This window comes from Carcharodon carcharias, chromosome 2 (genome assembly GCF_017639515.1).
Source record: "Carcharodon carcharias isolate sCarCar2 chromosome 2, sCarCar2.pri, whole genome shotgun sequence".
Classification (NCBI taxonomy): Eukaryota; Metazoa; Chordata; class Chondrichthyes; order Lamniformes; family Lamnidae; genus Carcharodon; species Carcharodon carcharias.
The window spans coordinates 119,018,525-119,039,640 of NC_054468.1; the positions used below are offsets into that span (position 1 = coordinate 119,018,525).

Below are 21,116 nucleotides of genomic sequence, written 5' to 3' on the forward strand. Positions count from 1 at the left end.
ATCCAGGGAGGAAAGAACTTTTAAAATTTCCTTTGTTATGTGTGATAGTTCCTCATAGCTATTCTGTCATAACTCTTGTATAATGGATGAGGACTTAATCATAGCATTACATAGCACAGAATGAGGACATTCAGCTCATTGTGAAAGTTCCAGCTACTGTGCTGAATTAGTTAATCTCAACCAGGGCAGTGATGGGACTTCTACAAATTGACCCCAGCACCCCTGAATTAGTGGAAGGGAAATCAGCTATGGTTTCTCCTCCTGACCCCACAAAATCATTTACATTTTTCTTTACCTTTCCCAGGGCCACTGTTTAGGTCACTCCAAACTTTGCAGTCAGCATGGAACATCCTCCAAATGGCATTGAGTATCATAGGACCCCAATTTGCATGCACTAGTGAGGATGGCATCTCTTTCTACTGGGCACCTGTGTTTACCCCTGTCAAAAACAGCAGGGCCAAAAATGGCATCGACAGAACCAGGCAAACACAATTCTCAGCACTCCACTAGCTGGCTCCTATCTAGAAGTAAAGCCATAAATTGGCCCTCCCTGTCTCAATAGTGTAAATACACAGGAAAGACTAATTCAACTCATTACTCTGAAAAACCAATGCAGCTGTATTTGCTTTGTGGTCAGTTCCAGTCAAAGAATTATGGGTAATGCAACTTTTGTCTAATTTGCATGTGGTCTTTGCAGAATGTAGATGCTAGTGTAGTTGTAATCTCACTGGACTAGTGTCAGAGGCTAAGACCTCATTTTACGTTTTTATTTTATAAATATATATCATCATGGCTAATTTATAAAAATCTTAAAAACTGGACAATGGCTTTAAAATGGCTGAAGCCTGGCTATGACTCAAACAAAAGGAACATTCTGGCATTCAGAGAAGCTGACATCTCATTATCTCTAAAGAGATGTTAATGATACTTACCTGGCAGGAGAGAGACCTTTATCGCATTTCTGCCAGGGAAAGAGCAATGGCTATAACCAGTCAAACTCCTTACCATGGGGTACCTAACACCATCCGAGTCATGGTGAAGGGCAGCGAGCTAGGAACAGGAATGGATAGGACCTTCTTCACCAAGAGGATCCTATTCAAGCTGTGTGGTTTCGAGGCTGCGGAGATCTACTGCCTACAGGATTTCCCCAGCGCTGGTTTCTTTGATATGACCTTCACGCACGTGGCAGCTTGTGTCAAACTCCTGAAGGTGTTTGAGGAAAAGAAAGACAGAAATAAAGATCCTGACGGCGGAGCCGCTCTTTGTTCTACCGTTGCATCATGAATGGGTTGCGACGGTACATCTGTACAACCCCTACGTCCCTGTCGCTGACGTGCTCACCTTCCTTACCAGGTACTTCGATAAGGTTGGGAGCTGCACTGAAGTTAAAGATATTTTGGGGATCTGGACATGTAAACGCCAGGTTAAGATAACGCTCAAGACCGACGGTAAGGGAGCCGTTTTCCACCCCCCTTCCAGATTCGCTATCGGGGGAAGCCGTGGGTACCTTGTCTACGCGGGGCAACCCATACTTTGTCGCTCATGCGGCAAGTCTGGTCATGTGGCGGCCAACTGCAGAGCTGTCCTCTGCAAGAACTGCAAAAAGGAAGGGCACCAGACAAAAAATTGTAAACAGGCTAAGTGCTGCAACCTGTGTGGCGAGGCAAGTCACCTCTACAAGACCTGCCCTAAACGTTGCCGTACTTATGCACAGGCAGCTAAAGCCAACGAGGGGGAAGCAGAAGAAATGCCTCGTGTCACTCCAACCACCAAGGCCCCCAGGGAGAACAACGGGACAAAGGAGGACACAGAGAGAGACAAGGTGGAGGAAAAGATTGGGGCAATGGACAGCCAATCAACAGCACTGCCCCATGAACCTCCCACTCCTCAGGAGAACAAATCAACGGAGGAGGAGGAGGCAGCAGTGGGAAAGCAGCAGGGGGAGTGGCAGCAGGTGAAGAGAGCAAAAAGGAAGAAGGAGCAAAAAAGAAACCAAGCCTCTTCCCAGACAAGAGTCAAGAGGCGTCTCCTATCCGACACAGATAACAAGAGCAGCGGCTCTTCGGATGAAGAAGTGCCAGGGCGGCACCAACAGAAGAAGCGGCAAATCGCTTGGGAGTTGGAGGACGAGACACCCAAGCTCCAGAACATTGGAGAAAATGAGGAGACCAGCGCACCCCAACTTTGCCCACAACCTGAAGAGGCCAGTGCACCACAACCCCAGGAATCTGGGAGCGGCGAGGCACTCAGCGCACCCCAGCTCCGGGAAGCCGGGAGCAGCAACGCCCCAGAGGGGGAGAGGATTGGAGAAGCTTCTCCAACCGAGGACATTTCAAACCCCGCTCTCTGCACAGACCCCCAGAAACCACCCGAGCAGAACACCGCCAATGGGGAGGTTCAGGACGCTTTCCTCAGCCCATCCCAAGTGAAGCAATTTGAGCACACCACGGGCATGAAGGAACTCTCAGAGACAACAGGTTTGGTAAGCGACTAACTGTTTTAAAATGGGTGTAAAGATTGTATCCATAAAAGTGCGTAGCATTAAATCTACTACGTGAAGTGTTGCGACCTTGGACTACCTTGCCAAGGTCAAAGCTGACCTGTTGTTTCTGCAGGAGTGTGCGATACCGCACCTCAGCTCCTACAGGCAATGGTCACAGTGGTGGTCCCATGGGCCATCGATCTGGTCAGGAGGAAACGACTCTCGTTCCTCCGGCCTGGGGATTCTGCTGTGGGGAGGCAGCCTCAGCGTCTCCCAGGTTAAGGAGGTGGTGGGGGGGGCGCCTCCTCGTAGCAGACATAATGTACAAGAATGCTCCACTCCGTTTAATTAACGTCTCAAGGGGCTGAGCGGCTGGAGGTTTTTCAGCAGCTCCCACTGTTGCTGGCGGCCTCCAGACCGGTCATTCTGGGCGGTGACTTCAACTGCATCATCGATGCGGCTGGACGATCCGGCAGGGCCGACAGCAGATTGGACGCTACGTCCAGATCCCTAATGGAAACAGTAAAGGATGCCAAGCTGCACGACGTCTTCAGCAACCCTGCAGATGGAGCGCAGCGTAGATACACCTGTTCGTGGCCAGACGGGTCCGTCTGTTCCAGGATAGACTTCCTGTTTGTGTCCCGTGCATTCACAGTCAGATCCACCGACGTCAAGCCGGTGTTCTTCTCTGACCACTGCCTCCTACTGGCTGACTGTCACTTAGAGAAGGACCAGAGGGTTGGCAGGGGGGTATGGAAGCTAAACGTGCAACTGCTGACCCCAGAGAACATTGAGGAGCTCAAGAGGGATTACAAAGGTTGGAGAACCATGAAACCCCACTTTGAGTCACTGACACACTGGTGGGAAGCGATCAAGGGAAACATCAAGAGGTTTCTCGTCCTCAAAGGCACCCAGAAAGCTAGAAAGGAACAGAGGGAAATGTCCCGACTCCAGGAAAACACGCAGAATCTGCTCTGGCTGCAGTCGATGGGGGTCAATATCAAGGAGGAACTCCAAGAGGTGAAGAGCCAGCAAGCCTCGCTCTTTGCCTCGGAGGCCTCCAAGATCATTTTCCGTTCCAGAGTCCGCTCCGTGGAGCAGGATGAGACGTGCTCACGTTTCTTCTTCCAAAAGGTACACAGGGAGAGCTCTGTGATCAGCAGCCTGAAGGAAGAAGACGGCTCAGTAAAGTCATTGCAATCTGACATTTTGAGGATTAGCAAATCCTTCTATGCCGGATTATATGACGTGAAGCCCACAGACAGCACGGCCTCCCAGTCCTTCCTGTCCTCTATCACGGAGGTCTTAGATGACAGTACACGGGAGAGTCTGGACAAAGCGCTAACTCCGGACGAACTGACTGAGGCCCTTGAGTCCTTCGAGAAGAGTAAAACTCCCGGAAGCGACGGCTTGCCGGCGGAGTTGTATTTGGCTCTGTGGGACTGGATCGGCCCAGTCCTGCTAGAAGTGTACGAGAGTATGCTCCTGGCTGGCAGTATGTCAGAATCCATGAGGAAAGGCATTATCACCCTCATCTACAAGCACAAGGGGGAAAGGGAGGAAATTAGAAATTGGCGACCCATTTCACTGTTGAATGTGGACTATAAAATTCTGTCCAAGGTCATCGCCAATCGGGTCAAATCCGCTCTGGAATTGGTGATCCACCCTGACCAGACCTGCACTGTGCTGGGCAGGAAGATCTCTGACAGCCTCGTGCTGCTCAGGGATACGATTGCCTATGTGCAGGACAGGGGTGTGGATACCTGCCTCATCAGCCTGGATCAGGAGAAGGCCTTTGACAGAATATCGCGCACCTACATGGTGGATGTGCTCTCCAAAATGGGGTTTGGGGAGGGAATTCGCAATTGGATCCAACTGCTCTACACTAACATCAGTAGTGCAGTCTCAATCAATGGGTGGGAATCAGATAGCTTTCCTATTAAATCTGGAGTCAGGCAGGGCTGCCCTCTCTCGCCTGTTCTTTTCATGTGTTGCATAGAACCCTTTGCTGAGTCCATCAGGAAGGATCCGGGCATAAGAGGAGTGACTATCCCAGGTAGTGGAGGCACTCAGATCAAAACCTCTCTGTACATGGACGATGTCGCTGTCTTCTGCTCGGATCCGCTGTCGGTGCGCAGACTGATCCACATCTGCGACCATTTCGAACTGGCCTCGGGAGCCAAGGTAAATCGTGGGAAGAGCGAGGCCATGTTCTTTGGGAACTGGGCTGACCGATCCTTTGTCCCCTTCACTGTCAGGGCTGATGGCCTGAAGGTGCTGGGGATATGTTTCGGAGGGACTGGGGCATGCGTTAGAAACTGGAAGGAGCGAGTGTCTATGGTGAAAAGGAAACTGGGCATGTGGGAGCAACGCTCCCTCCCCATTGCAGGTAAGAACCTGGTCATCAGGTGTGAGGCACTCTCGCTGTTGCTGTATGTGGCGCAGGTCTGGCCCATTCCACACTCCTGTGTGGTGGCGATCACCCGAGCCATCTTCCGCTTTATCTGGAGGTTGAAAATGGATCGTGTCCGCAGGGACATGATGTACAAGCCTCTAGATAAAGGGGGAAAAAATGTGCCCAACATCGCCCTCATACTGATGGCCACCTTTGTGTGCGGCTGCATCAAGCGGTGCATAGACCCTCAGTATGCAAACACCAAGTGTCACTACATGCTGAGGTTCTACCTGTCCCCGGTGTTGCGAAGGATGGGTCTGGTCACGCTGCCGCGGAACGCTCCAAGTAGTTGGACTGTGCCGTACCACCTGTCCCTCGTGGGAAAATTTATGCAGAGAAACACCTTCGACCACAAGTCCATCAGGCAGTGGTCGGCACGTAACGTCTTAAAGGCCCTGAGGGAAAAGGAGAGGGTGGATCCTGTGGGATGGTTCCCTGAGCAGACTGACAAAGTCATTTGACAGAACGCCTCATCACCAGAACTTTCCAACAAACACCAAGATGTAGCTTGGCTGGTGGTGAGAAAGGCCCTCCCTGTAAGATCCTTCCTACACGCCAGGAGTCTCACCCCCTCTGCACGTTGCCCTCAAGGTGGCTGTGGTGGGGAAGAGACCGTTGTTCACCTCCTTGTAGATTGTGTCTTTGCAAAGAAGGTCTGGAGAGAGATGCAGTGGTTGCTGTCGAGGTTCATCCCGAGCAGTTCTGTGACAGAGGACTCTGTGCTCTACGGGCTGTTCCCAGGGACACACACTGAGACAAACATCAACTGCAGCTGGAGGATCATCAGCTCGGTGAAAGACGCTCTTTGGTCTGCCTGAAACTTGTTGGTTTTCCAGCGCAAAGAGTTGTCCCCGACCGAGTGTTGCAGACTGGCACTTTCCAAGGTCCAGGACTACGTGCTGAGGGACACAGTTAAGCTTGGGGCAGCCGCCGCAAAGGCGCAATGGGGAAGGGTCGCTGCCTAAGACCTTTCTGCCACAGTGCACTGGGGGCTGGGAACTGTAAAGAGCCCCTCAGGCTGTACAGATTAAAATGTATGTCTGCCAATGATTGAAATATTCATTGATTTTTCTGATACACCTTTTGTTTCATGTTGTAAAAGTTGAACCTGTTTGTATTTTTGTAATGGTGATTTGAAATGTTTCGAAATGTTTTTGAAGATTTATGAATAAAGTATATTTTTGCAAAAAAAAAAGTTAATGATCCCTGTGACAGTAGAGACCAAATTCCAAGGGAATTGTACAAAGGTCTGGCCAACAGAGGCTACCAGTCTGACAGGACAAAGGACACTGAAACCTCTTTTAAAATTCCTAATGGTTGAAACTTTTCCAATCTCAAGAATCTAGACTATGGAACATATAATCTTTGTCCAAGCCAAACTTGGGAGTTGGGAGTCACATGACCCTCTCTACACACCCACCACAAACTGGTGGAATATTGCTTTGAGAAGCTGCAAAGCAGTCTGCCATCTTCCATTTAGCAAGCAGCAGCACTGAACCAGTATTGTGTCCAGGTTTGAATGCCTGGCCCTATCTACCTTGTTTCAACTGGAACTTCTGAACCTCTGTACCAGTGCCTACAAGACTACTTTGCCTCTATGTTCCTATCCCAATGTGGATATCATCTCCACTGGAAAAATGAGTTATCCAGCATCAGCCTTCAACCTGCCGACTCTGTGAAAGAATACACGATTGGATTTTGATTCTGGACTCTGGACTCTTGTGAAACAATAATTGTTTATTTTGTGGTTTTTACTCTGGTAAACCCCTTTCTTTCTCTATTCCCCCTTTTACTGTATGAGTGAAAAAAGTGGCTACATTGCCACTTCTCCACTTGGGTTTGAATATATGCAAATAAACTACCCCTCTGAGTCTATTCTATCTTGCTGTAAAGTTATTAATGGAAATTGGGTCACACCAAAGCTGAAAGGTTAGGAATATACACCACCACTTATAAAGGGGGAAACCAAAATCAAAATGCCTTTCTGTTTACAGATGGGTGGTGAGAGGAGAAATCAGGGCTGTTTAAATGAATTCCCCCTCCTGTCTGTGACACTAAACTCATTTGGTTCACTAACGTCCTTTAGGAAAGGAAATCTGCCATCCTTACCTGGTCTGGCCTACATGTGACTCTAGATCCACAGCAATGTAGTTGATTCTTAACTGCCCTCTGAAATGGCCGAGCAAGCCATTTATTTCAAGTACAATTAGGGATGGGCAATAAATGCCAACCTTGCCAGCAATGCCCGCCTCCCACAAAAGAATAAATTAACTGCAGCTACTGGTAAACCTGCACCGATACAAAAATATTCAATGCGTTATTCTATAGGCACGCATTACAGATAGAACCTACATTCACCTTGGTCATATCCGTCATATGGTGTATTTAAAAGAAAGTTTACGGCTAAAGTTAATGGCTTTCTACTTGGGTTGAATTGAACAGAGGAACTAAGAGTGTTCGACATATCTGAACTCCAACAGAGATACATTGACAATGTGCATTTCCACACTAATAAATTTGTGTTATAATTAGTTTTTTCACCGCTGCAGCCTTTAATAGTGGCCCCTTAGTCAGCCACACAAAAGCCACATCAATAAGAGCAGGAAGTAAACATTTGAGTTCTAAATCAGCCATCTGACTACTCACATAAGATGCTGAAAGGAAACTTGGACTAAAAGTTACTCAGGGTGCTTTGTGTAAGGTCTTCGGAAATATTCTTTCCTCTGTGTTTTTACAACATCACCACGCACAGCAACCAGTCATTTCAGCTGGGTTGTTGTTTATAGACCATGGAAGCCAGAGACCGTTGGCTAAACCAAGTGTTGAGATGTTAGTGTAGGTGTGAAAAAAATGTTTTTTTGACAGCAGCAACATCTTACGTTATTAGAGTGTCTTTAACATCATCAGACAAAAACAGGCACTGACAAAGAAGGAGGAATGAGGAAGGGTGACCAAGCAATTGGTGGGACTTTAAGAAACACCTTAAAGGAGGGGAGGGTGATTGAGACACAGAGGGGATTGGGCAAAGAATTTCAGAGCATTGTAACCAGATAGGTGAAGAAAGGGTGAGGTGCATATGCAACCAGAATCACAGAAGCAAATAGTTCATGGGTGTTGAGGAAGGTTACAAGGACAGGGCAGGATGAGGCCATGAGGGGATTTAAACACAAGAATGAGAGTCTCTTGGGGGGTGCGTCAAGCCGATATGGGTCAACATTTCAAGGATATTTGAGTGGATGTGGTGGAAGCTTGGATATTGGGCAGCAAAGGTTTGAAAGAGCTGAAGTATATGCAGTGGGAACATCAGCAAGGAGAGCATTGGGATAGTTGAGCCTGAAGTTGGAAAAGGTCACCAGGAAGAAGGTAGAATTAATATTTCTGGAAAAGGGTCATAAGAACTGAAATCTTAAAAAGGCCTTCCTCTATGCACAGATGCTGCCTGATGTAAAGCCTGAGTGAAACCACATTCTTTGTGCAATGTGGACTCCAACTATGGGAAGGACATTAGGTAATAAATTCACTGCAACAATTAATTAGGATGTGGAACAGCAAATAAGAAAGATTTGAAAAAATGAAACAGTTCTCATTTAAACAGAGGAGGTGAAGTGGTTTTTGATAAAGATGTTTAAATGGTGATGGGACAGGGCAGAGCAAATAGAACCAGACTGTTTCCATTAATTGAGACATCAAGAATGTTGAGACCTTCTTAGGCTGGAACAGTATGGCTATTAGCTCTGCTGTATGACTGTAAAATGGAAACTTATGTGTTAAAAGGGTCTGTCCCCTGACAGTGGTGAGTTTTCCATCTTGCCAGTAGACTCGGGGGAAGATTGTGGTAGCCATAGTGATGGTTGGACCACAGTGAGAAGTCACTTCCCACCATTCATGGGATCCTGCCATTCATTTCTGCCAAACAAGAAAGTCTCCATGTCAGTGTCATAACTTTCACAAAACTAGCTGTATGGAAATACAATTTTGTCTGTTGGATTTAGAAACCAGCTTCTGACAGACAGGAAATGCACACAAGGCAAACTAAGCAACATTTCTCATGAAGCAGAACCTGGTCCTACAAACCAGCCTTTTTATCATCTTGCTCTTTCTTACAGCTGGTGTAAATATAGAGCAACAATTCTAATTTTACATTTAGGCGGTCAAGCCAGATAATTGCATCATGAGTGGCAAGTGTACCACTGTGATACTTCCATTGTATTTGTGAATCTGGGACTGAGTCATTATATGTTCCATAGTTCATTCTGGGTGACCACAATAACACACTGGAGAGGCTTGAACTCCCCATTTGTGCATCAGTATCTGGATGAACTGTGGTGTATGTGGATGTGATTTATGGGGTCACCTATGAGCTGGGTGGATGATCAAAGCCAGGGACCTACTACGAGGTGTTTATTTGTGACTTCTTGAGAACTCCATTCAGCTTTCCGAGCTTCATCAGGGTTGAAGTCGCATTGTTGAATATTAAGTGTATGGGTCCAAAAGAGTTTGTGCGACTTCAAGTGGTGCTGAGGGACGTTAGCCAGAATTTTCCAGCCCCCCCTGCAGCTGGTTCCCCCGTGGCGGGGCCTGCAGGCCATTGAAATCTCCATTCACATCAGCGGAACCAGAAGATCCCACCGGCATGAGAGGCTGGGAAAGTCCAGCTATTGTTAACCTCCTGGTGGCTGGGGAGATGTTTGTGTTCCCAATATTCCCAATGCAGATTAGAACAGGGTGAGGAATAAGCATTTGGATTAATTCAAAATTGAATCCAACTAAAGCTTGAATTAATTTGCATCCTTTGTAAAAACAGTTCTCAAAGGAACGAGGACTGACTAAACTCTGGTGATGTCAAGGAGGGATGAAGGTGCTTCCTTCATTGCTTTGTGGATTTTTTTTAAAATCAAAGGTCCCCTAGTTCTTGAGGTTCCTGTGAGTTTTCCGAGAAATTTCACAGGATCATCATATTTTTTAAAATGTGACCTGCATTGCTTTTCTTTGGTAGCTGGTTCTGTGAGTTCAGTACCTCTATCTGAGTGACTGTGATTAAAGGAGTTTGTTTTACTTCGGAGATTGACCTAATTGCTCAGTTAACAGGTTTTATTTCTTTATATGTAAACAAATTGACAGAACATAAGCAGGTATCTCAACTCACACAAATCCAAATCTGCCATGTGGGAATCTTAACACAATTCTTCATGAGTTCTCTAACCACAAGGTAGTGCAGGGAGGCAGGTCCCAAATCCACCCCATCCAGAACAGGGATTGAAGCATATACTGTTGGGATGAATCTGATGCCATCATAGGCTGACAGGGAATCTTTCCCACTCTAAACGCCTGTCAAGCTGATACACAACCTGCTTGGTTGTTCTGAACACACCTTCCTTGGCCATCAAGTCCTAGAATGGGACTCAAACCCAGAGTTTTTGGCTCAGAAGCAAGGACACCACCCACTGCACCACAAGACCTCCTCCATGCAGTTAGGGGAAAAACATTACAGGGATTGGGGAAAGAGCAGGGGAGTGGGAATAATTGACGAGCTCTATCAAATAGCCAGCACGGACATGATAGGTCGAATGATCACCTTCTCTGCCGTATAATTTCATACTGCTAATTAAGTAAAGAAGTGATGGCAACATGGCACTAGATGAACTGCTTCTCCCGGGGACCAGCACGGACACGATGGGCGGAATGGCCTCCTTCTGTGCTGTAACTATTCTAATGATTCTATGATTCTTCAAAACCTCAGCAATGCAATCCAGCCATAAAAGCGTCCAGCTCAGCTGTTTGCACCAGAAAACATTTTGGATGTCTCGAAGTGGCTGCGACTCCTCTTGCAAAAAAGGCAGTTTGTTATTGCCTCCCAAAGAAGAACCGTTCGCCCCGGGAATTTCCAAAAAGGAACTTTTCGTATACCTTCTAGATAAACAGTGACTCAAAACGCCTATAAACTGGGACTCTCAAAAACCGCCTTAACACTTCTTAAAAGTTTGCCAACTGCTAATAGTGGATGAAAAAAAATCTGATTGGCTCAAATCGATAACTTCTACTCCCAATGAAAAAAAGTTATTCTTTTCTCTGACAAATTGACAAAATTAAAAGCTGACGGGGAGTATAAGGTGATATATGTGGGTAAACCAAAGTCCTGATGGAACAGGATAAGATGTACAGTACACACACACACACACACACACACACAGGAGTAGTTTATAATACTTGACCCCTTACCTGTCTAGCACCAGGGGCAAGAGTGGGGCAGCAACTTTTAAAAGCTCTAATTCACAGCAACATTGCAAAGTAATTAGAGGTAATTTGGAAGTTGCTTATATGAATCAATTGTGCAGAATTTTCACAAGAATACAGGGATATCTTCTAATTGCCCAGAAGCAGAATAGAGACAGATTCCAAATGAACCTTTCAAAAATATTGATTAATTGTAGATTAATTTTAATTCCCTTTAATCTCTTGCAAAACATAAATTGCTTGGAGTTATGCTGGCACCCGCCGCGAGCAAGCAAACAGGTTACAGATCTGAAATGACATCCCCGACTGACAATGGTCGATCCAAAAATATAATCTACCTTTTTGACGAGATAACCCTCCCGGATAACTTTCGCCTCCACTTCCATGCTTTTGGCAGTTGCCTTCTGAACTGACAAGCTTCAGACTGGAGACTGAGTGTCAGTCGCTTCTCTATTTTATCCACCTCCCCTCCCCCCACTTTTTAAAAAAATATAAAATGCTAGTTCCTCACTGACACAATGCATCACGACCAGAAAAGTAAGTTTCCGCTCCCAACTCTGTTAAAACCTCAAGAAATGACTGCTGATATAAACATTGCCTGCACATTGAGAATAGGGAGGGGTGAAGGGTTTCGACTGGTCAGGATGTAGCTGAAATTGCCCCCACGCCCAAACAATGTGTGTGATGCACTCTAAGCCATTCGGTCGCTGCAGTCAATTTACTCTGCAGGAACCATGTTTTTGTATCATTTGAAATAGTTACTAAAATTCCCACTGTTTCAGAATCCCATTTCATCTCATTTTGATGGACCGGCTGTTTAAAATCTCATCTGAAAGAAGCACTCCCAGCAGGACAGCACGCCCTCAGTACTGCACTGGATGGAGTGTCAGCCTAGAATCTATGCTCAAGCTCTTGAAACCACAACCTTCTGACGTAGAGGCGAGTACTGCAGCAGAGCCTTTGATACCTAAGTAGAGGATGCAATTAAAGCTTGGCAGCTTCCATTTTCAATGCACAGTTTAAACACAATTTAAAAATAAGGGGGCTCCCACTTAAGACAGAGATGAGAAGAAATTATTCCTCTCAGGGGGTTGTGAATCTTTGGAACTCTATTCCCCAGAGAGTGGTGGAGGCAAGGTCAATGAATACTTTTAAGGCAGAGTTAGATAGGTTCTTGACTCACAAGAGAGTCGAAGGTCATTGGGGGTAGGCAGAATGTGGAGTCGAGGCCACAATCAGATCAGCCACGATCTTATTGAATGGCAGAGCAGACTCGAGGGGCTCTACGCCCTACTCCTGCTCCTAATTCATATGTTCGCATTAGATTTAGAGAGTAACAGAAGGGCATTTAGGGAGGTCTTGTGGCACAGTGGGTAGCATCCCTGCCTCTGAGCCAGAAGCTCTGGGTTTAAATCCCACTCCAAAACTTAATGACTAAGGAAAGTGTGTTCATAACACAAGCAAACAGATTGATTATCAACCAGCAAATCTTTCCAACACACACCTGTGGCAAGAGTGGGAGAGATTCCTGGTCAGCCATCTGATGGAAAAAAAAATGTTGAAGCCTCTCCCATCACTATCCATAGCTCCAGGCTACAACATCCATGTGAAAGTATAGGTTGCCATGGTAACTCAGACTCCCTGAGTAAACATCCCTCTATGTATCCATGTGTCTACCTTTCTGTAACACATCTCATATGTGACACCCTATCAAATGTCTACCACATTACCTTTAACCCTGTGAAATAATTTCCCCAAAATTCTCAAAGCAAGTAAGATCCAATCTTTACAAATCCGCATTTGACTGTCCTTGATTAGCCCGTGCCTTCCTCGGTATTTCCATTTTCACGACAGCAGGCTGGGACTGACTTCAGCCATATCTACCCATCATTGTTGTGAGAGGCTTTGTGGATGATGAATTCAACATGCTAAAAATTGATAAACACAATACTAATGCTAAAATAGAGCTTCTTATTAATAGTACAGAAGTAAGGGATGGAGCACTGGTATAATCAGTCATACACAAAATGATATGAGTGGTCCCCGTGCAAGGTCCCCAATTTGTTATGATCCCCAATTTGCTAACTTCCAGAACAGAACCCCAATTTTGTTACGCTCCTGGGTAAGGAGGAATGAGCTGGCTCCCCTTCTTTATTCAACCCCTCAGTTGGTCACAACAAGGTTAATTTAAAAAGGATCCCTTCCATTATGGACACCTTTTCCCAGTTCAAATGTATTTGTTTAGAAGAAGCCAAATTAACCAGGCTTTCTTGAGTCAAAGAAAGATTAAGTTTATTAGTTACTAAAAACCCAAGAAAAAATAATAAAAATGCAACACATACACACAGATTAGAAATGAGAAATTTAGTTCAAAAATAATTTTTTTTAAAGATATACAAATCAGTCTTTGGTTTGTCCATGAGGAGTAGATGGCAAAATGTTGTGGCTGTTAAGTTGGGTGATTCCGGTAGAACTGACTTTGGCAGTTCAACAGTTGGTTTGGAGACACTTGGTTCTGCAGGTTAGTTGAATGAGTTGTCCTGTTTCCTTTTTGACTGTGGCTTTGCTGACTTGCTTCTAGCCAGACTGAGAGAGAGAAGACAATTCCCTACAAGTTGCAGGGATGCCTAGTTGCTGTTCTTCTGCTGTGACCTTCACAGGGCACATTAGCACACCAGATGAGGTTTTCAGCTGCCTTTTTAAACTCCTATTCTTGTGTATTCCAGGAAGGGAAAAAACAAACATGCCTTTCACCCAGAATCTGCTTTCTTTCAACTTAGGCCACTTCCACATTCTGGGATATAACTCAACAGGAGATGGTTTTTGCTGAGGTGGTAATCATAGAAACATAGTAGGACATTTGGCCCTTCAATATGATCATGGCTGATCCTCTATCTCGATGCCATATTCCTGCTTTCTCTTGATACCCCTTGATGCCCCTAATATCCAAAAAATTATCAATTTCTTTCTTGAATATACTCAGTAACACAGCCTCCACAGACTTCTGTGGTAGAGAATTCCACAGGTTGACCACCTGTGAAGAAATTTTTCCTCATCTCAGTCCTAATTGGCCTGTCCCGTATCCCGAGACTGTGGCCCCTGGTTCTAGACTCCCCAACCAGGGGAAACATCCTCCCTGCACCCAGTCTGTCTAGACCTGTTAGAATTTTATACGTTTCAATCAGATCCCCTCTCATTCTTCTAAACTCTAGTGGATACAGGCCCAGTCGAACCAATCTCTCCTCATACGACAGTCCTGCCATCCCTCGTGTCAGCCAAGTGAACCTTCGCTGTACTCCCTCTATGGCAAGTATATCCTTTCTTAGCTATGGAGACCAAAACTGCATGCAATACTCCAGATGTGGTCTTACCAAAGCCCTGTATAACTGCAATAAGACATCCCTACTTTTGAACTCAATTCCTCATGCAATGAAGGCCAACATACCATTTGCCTTCTTAATTTCTTGCTGCACCTGCCTATTTACTTTCATTGATTGGTGTACAAGGACACCCAGATGCCTTTGTACATCCACATTTCCCAATATATCACCATTTAAATAATACTCTGCCTTTCTGGTTTTCACAGAGAAGCATATAACTTCACATTTATCCACATTATACACATGGCATCTGCCCACACACACAACTTGTCTGAATTGCCTTGAAGCCTCCTTGCATCCTCCTCACAACTCACAACCCCATCCAGTTTTGTGTCAGCAGCAAACTTGGAAATATTGTATTTGGACCCCTCATCCAAGTTATTAATATACATCGTGAATAGCTGGGGCCCAAACACTGAACCCTGGGGTACATCACTAGTCACCGCCTGCCACTCGGAAAAAGACCCATTTATTCCCACTCTTTGTTTCCAGTCTGTCAACCAATTCTCAGTCCATGCCAGTATATTACCCCAAATCCCATGAGCTTTAATTTTGCCCACTAGCCTCTTATGTGGGACCTTATCAAAAGCCTTCTTGAAATCCAAATACACTGGTTCTCCCTTATCTATTCTACTAGTTACATCCTCAAAAATCTCCAGTAGATTAGTTAAACATGATTTCCCTTTCACAGACCCATTCTGACTTTGTCAAATCCCGTTAACGCTTTCCAAGTGTTCTGTTACCACGTCTTTTATAGTAGACTCTAGCAATTTCCCCACTGCTGGTCTTAGGTTAACTGGTCTGTAATTCTGTTTTTTTTCTCTCTCTTTTTAATAGTGGGGTTACATTTGTCACCCACCAATCTGTAGGAACTGCTCCAGTGTCTATAAAATTTTGAAAGATGACCACCAGTGCATCCAATATTTCCAGGGCCACTTCCTTTAGTACTCTGGGATGTAGATTATCAGGCCCTGGGGATTTTTCAGCCTTTAACCCCATTCATTTCTCTAGCACCATTTATTTACTAATACTCATTTTCTGCAATTCCTCCTTCTCATTAGACCCTTGGTTCCCTAACATTGCAGAGAAATTATTTGTGTCCTCTTTTGTGAAGACAGAACCAAAATATGTGTTCAATTCTCCTGCCATTTCTTTGTTCTCCATTATAATTTCCCCTGTTTCTGACTGTAAGGGGCCTATGTTTGTTTTTGCTAATCCTCTTCTCTTAACATATTTATAGAAGCTTTTACAGTCAGTTTTTATGTTCCTTACAAGTTTACTCTCATACTCTATTTTCCCCTTCTTGATCAATCTTTTTGTCCACTTTTGCTGAACTCTAAACTGGTCCCAATCCTCAAGCTTGCTGCTTTTTCTGGAAATTTATATGTTTCCTCTTTGGATCTAATACTATCCCTAATGTCTTTTGTGAGCCATGGTTGAGCCAACTTTCCTGTTTTATTTTTGCGCCAGACAGGAATGAATAATCATTGTAATTCATGCATAAGTTCCTTAAATATTAGCCATTGCCTATCCACTGTCAACCCTCTTAGTAAGGTTCCCCAGTCCATCATTGCCAACTTATGCCTCATAACCTTGTATTTCCCTTTATTTAGATTTAGGACCCTAGTTTCAGATTCAACTTCTTCACTCTCCAACCTAATGAACAATTCTATCATTTTATGGTCTCTCTTCCCCAACAAGATTGTTAATTAATCTTTTCTCATTGCACAATACCCAGTCTGGGATAGCCCTCTCTCTAATCAGTCAAGTTGGTTCCTCAATGTATTGGTCTAAAAAACCATCATGTACACACTCCAGGAAATCCTCCTCCACAGTATTATTGCTAGTTTGGTTTGTCCAATCTATATGTAGATTAAATTCACCCATGATTACAGTTGTACCCTTATTGCATGCATCTCTAATTTCCTGCTAAATGTCTTTCCTTACATCTCCAATACTGTTTGGGGGCTTATAGGCAACCTCCAACATTTTCTGCCCCTTGATGTTTCTTATCTCCACCCAAAAAGAATCCACATTATGATTTTCTGAGCCAATATCCTTCCTCACTATTGCATTGATTTCCTCCCTTACTAAGAATCCTACCCCACCTCCTTTCCCTATTTCTCTGTCCTTCCTAAATATTGAATGCCCCTGGATGTTCAGTCCCCATCCTTGGTCACCCTGCAGCCATGTAAGTAATTTGGGCTGTGATCCGTTGTCATGACAAAAGTTACATAGCATATATAAATAGTCATTCAGCCCAGTGAGCCTGTGCTCCCAGTAATGCAGGTTTAATGTTGAAATTTGGTGTTTAATAACTATTCTGTGGAATTGTTATTAGGGTTTTGCCTTGTAGTACAGGTCTATGCATTGTGACTGTGCTGCCAGCAATATACCGATCTAGACTTGAGAATAGTTGAGTTTATTCAATGTATATACTTCATCTGTAACATGGTCTAGGTTTAGTATTATTCTATATACAGTTAAGATTGTTTAGGCTTGTGCTTTATTACATACATCAGTTACTGAATAACATTTACAGCTGCTATATTGCCTTCCTTTAATTTATTTTGCAATGTGGGTGATTATTGCAAGGTCCACATTTATTGCCCATTCCTCGATGAACTTGAGAAGGTAGTCGTGAACCATCTTCTTGTAGCTACTGCCATCCAGCTGTTGAGGGTACTCACCCCAGCTGCTATTAAGTAGAGAATTCTCAGATTTCAAGCCAGGGATGGTGCAGGAATGCCAATGTCTGTCCATTTAAAGATGGCATGTGGCTTGGAAGGGAATTTGAGACAGTGTATCCATGTACCGGCTGCCCTTATCCATCTAGATGAAGAAGATTGTGGATTTGAGAAGTATTGCTGAGGAAGACTTGGCAAGTTGCTGTGATAGATCCTGTAGATGGTACACATTGCCTTCAAAAAGGATGATATAGAAGGATTTGTTCAAATCTGGCTTAATTTTACAATGTTGCTGTTAACAGTGCTTCAATTTGAGTTTTGGTGCAATGTTATAGAGGGGGAATGCACAGCTGTCTGACAACTGCTCATTTACTTTCCAAATTCACATGTTAGCCTGTGTTTTACTAGGGTATTACATAGTGGCAATTCATTTTCTCCATTGCCTATTACATGTGCAGGTACCAAATGCCAAACCTATTGTCAACACATTGTCCATGTGCACAGTCTCATATAGGTTAACTGTTGCAGTCCTACTCCGGCCCCCTTCCACAACTCTTTCTCCGGTACATCGATGATTATTTCGGTGCTGCTTCATGCTCTCGTCAGGACTTGGAAAAATTTATTAATTTTGCTTCCAATCTCCACCCCTCCATCATTTTCACGTGGTCCATCTCTGACACTTCCCTTCCCTTCCTTGACCTCTCTGTCTCAATCTCTGGTGATAGACTGTCCACCAATATCCATTACAAACCCACCGACACCCACAGCTATCTCGACTACAGCTCCTCACACCCCACTTCCTGTAAGGACTCCATCCCATTCTCTCAGTTCCTTCGCCTCCGTCGCATCTGTTCCGATGATGCTACATTCAAAAACAGTTCCTCTGACATGTCCTCCTTCTTCCTTAACCGAGGTTTTCCACCCACGGTCGTTGACAGGGCCCTCAACCGTGTCCGGCCCATCTCCCGCGCATCCGCCCTCACTCCTTCTCCTCCCTCCCAGAAACATGATAGGGTCCCCCTTGTCCTCACTTATCACCCCACCAGCCTCCGCATTCAAAGGATCATCCTCCGCCATTTCCGCCAACTCCAGCATGATGCCACTACCAAACACATCTTCCCTTCACCCCCCTTATCGGCATTCCGTAGGGATCGCTCCCTCCGGGACACCCTGGTCCACTCCTCCATCACCCCCTACTCCTCAACCCCCTCCTATGGCACAACCCCTTGCCCACGCAAAAGATGCAACACCTGCCCCTTCACTTCCTCTCTCCTCACCGTCCAAGGACCCAAACACTCCTTTCAAGTGAAGCAGCATTTCACTTGCATTTCCCCCAACTTAGTCTACTGCATTCGTTGCTCCCAATGTGGTCTCCTCTACATTGGAGAGACCAAACGTAAACTGGGCGACCGCTTTGCAGAACACCTGCGGTCTGTCCGCAAGAATGACCCAAACCTCCCTGTCGCTTGCCATTTTAACACTCCACCCTGCTCTCTTGCCCACATGTCTGTCCTTGGCTTGCTGCATTGTTCCAGTGAAGCCCAACGCAAACTGGAGGAACAACACCTCATCTTCCGACTAGGGACTTTACAGCCTTCCGGACTGAATATTGAATTCAACAACTTTAGGTCGTGAGTCCCCTCCCCCATCCTCACCCCCTTTCTGTTTCCCCCTTCTCTTTTTTTTTTTTTCCCAATAAATTATAAAGATTTTCCTTTTCCCACCTATTTCCATTATATAAAATAAAAAAAAAACCCACTAGAGCTATACCTTGAGTGCCCTACCATCCATTCTTAATTAGCACATTCGTTTAGATAATATCACCAACTTTATCTTTAACACCTATGTGTTCTATTGTACTATTGTTGTTGACATCTTTTGATATTCTGCTTCTATCACTGCTTGTTTGTCGCTACAACCACACCAACCCCCTCCACCTCTCTGTCTCTCTATCTCTCCGCCCCCCACACACACACCTTAAACCAGCTTATATTTCAGCTCTTTCCTGGACTCGAACTCAAGTTCTGTCGAAGGGTCATGAGGACTCGAAACGTCAACTCTTTTCTTCTCCGCCGATGCTGCCAGACCTGCTGAGTTTTTCCAGGTAATTCTGTTTTTGTTTTAGGTTAACTGTTGTCTGGCTGGTACGCATTTCTCAGAATCCTCATCTACAGGATCCCTTTTCACCTGTCTGCAAGAAATGGCTATGCACAACAGGTAGGTAGGTACTCTAACGTATAACCTTTGATTCCTTATAAGGAGAGGGCCTGGAGACTTTGGGCATGGGGAAATACTGCCATACTGATGCATGGCAACATTTTGCCACATAAGCTCTATTTCAAAGAGTTTCTTACTGACAACTTCTTAAAATCTAACGCTACTCTGGATTCCCATGAGGATTTGATGGCAGAGCCCAATACAGAGCCTCAGCTGAAGACCTCATAATCAGTCTGTGTCACCCACTGCAAAGTCACCATCACCACAAACTCCATTGCAAGAGCCATTCTCTGGTTCGTTCCCCAGGACAATGCTTTGACCAATCAGGGTCAACCTGTCTGTTTTGACTTTAAACTAAGCTTGGCAGTTAACTGTCAGTCATAAGTTAACTGGTGAATTCTCCGTGGTAACACCTCTACCAATCAGAGTATACTTGCCAACCAATCAGCACTCTCATGAAGTATAAATTATTGTTCCCTTTACATTTGCTATTCTTGCGAATGCCCTTATGTGTGCAAGTTGAAACACTTTGATATGTCTTTTTTCAGTGATGCTCAATGTGAAAGTTGTAGCACAAAGGCCATGGTGAAGCATACGCCAGGGGAATTTGAGGAACTCCGACTTGCTGTCAATTCAAGGGCTCTTTTGATCGCTGATCACAATGCTTCACATTGTTGCAATATTCCTCTTTAATGTAGCTCAATGATGTCAGCTGTAACTCAGTGGGTAGTACTCTTACTTCTGAATTAAAACATTGGGATCGAGTCCCACTCCAGAGATACAAGCACAATAGCTGACATTCCTGTGCAGTACTGGCTGAGTGATACACAGTTGAAGATGCCAGCTCTTGAGATGTTAAACTGAGGCCATGTCTGCGTTCTTAGGTGGATGTAAAAGAATGGTACTATCTTGAAGAAGAGCAGAAGAGTTCTCCCCAGAGTCCTGGCCAATATTTACCCCTCAATCAACAGCACAAAATACAGATGATCTCGTCAGTATCACATTGCTATTTGTGGGAGCTTGCTGTGCACAAATTGGCTGCCATGGTTTCTACATTTAAACAGTTGACCACACTCAAAAACGTACTTCATTGGCAGTAATGTCCTGAGGTTGTGAAAGGTGCTATAGAAATGCAAGTATTTCTTTTCAATTCTCTTTGTCGGTATATACTATAATGTTCATTCTCATTCCAGGAATTTACTGTCCCTTTCTGTATCATAAGCATTTGCTGCAATCTCCTCTCAGTTGCCCTAATTTATTGTAATGCTGTTGTTTATTGTCAGGACATTTTACAACATTGCACCCTATTGTACAGATTGACCATCATATCCTTCCTCTTTACTTCAGTGATTATCTGCCGTTGTCTTATGTAAAATAACACTTTTCTCCAATGCTCCTGTTTGTCACAACAGTTCAGTTTATTTTCTCACAGGGATTATTCACTCCCTACCATTGTCACACATGGTTTATGCAGCATAGATCTTACTAGACATGCTTGCCTTGCAATTCCTTCCCTTAACCTCTCCATCTCTCTAACTTTTTCTCCTCCTTTAAAATGTTGCTTAAGGCCTTCAACTTTGGTCAAGTTTTTGGTCACCTGTCCTAATATCTTCTTATGAGGTTCACTGTGAAGTCCCCCCTGTGAAGCACTTTGGAATATT

At 44.8% G+C, this 21,116-nt stretch overlaps 1 protein-coding gene across 1 annotated transcript in view; it reads right to left on the minus strand.

Moving 5' to 3' along the window:
• Positions 1–11,659, minus strand: part of plek (pleckstrin) — a 53,489-nt gene extending 41,830 nt beyond the window's left edge. Inside the window, exon 1 of the mRNA XM_041212329.1 lies at positions 11,510–11,659. Within this exon, the coding sequence (XP_041068263.1) occupies positions 11,510–11,557 (48 nt within the window). The 5' untranslated portion in view covers positions 11,558–11,659. The remainder of the gene's footprint in view (positions 1–11,509) is intronic.
• Positions 11,660–21,116: the final 9,457 nt, after the last annotated feature.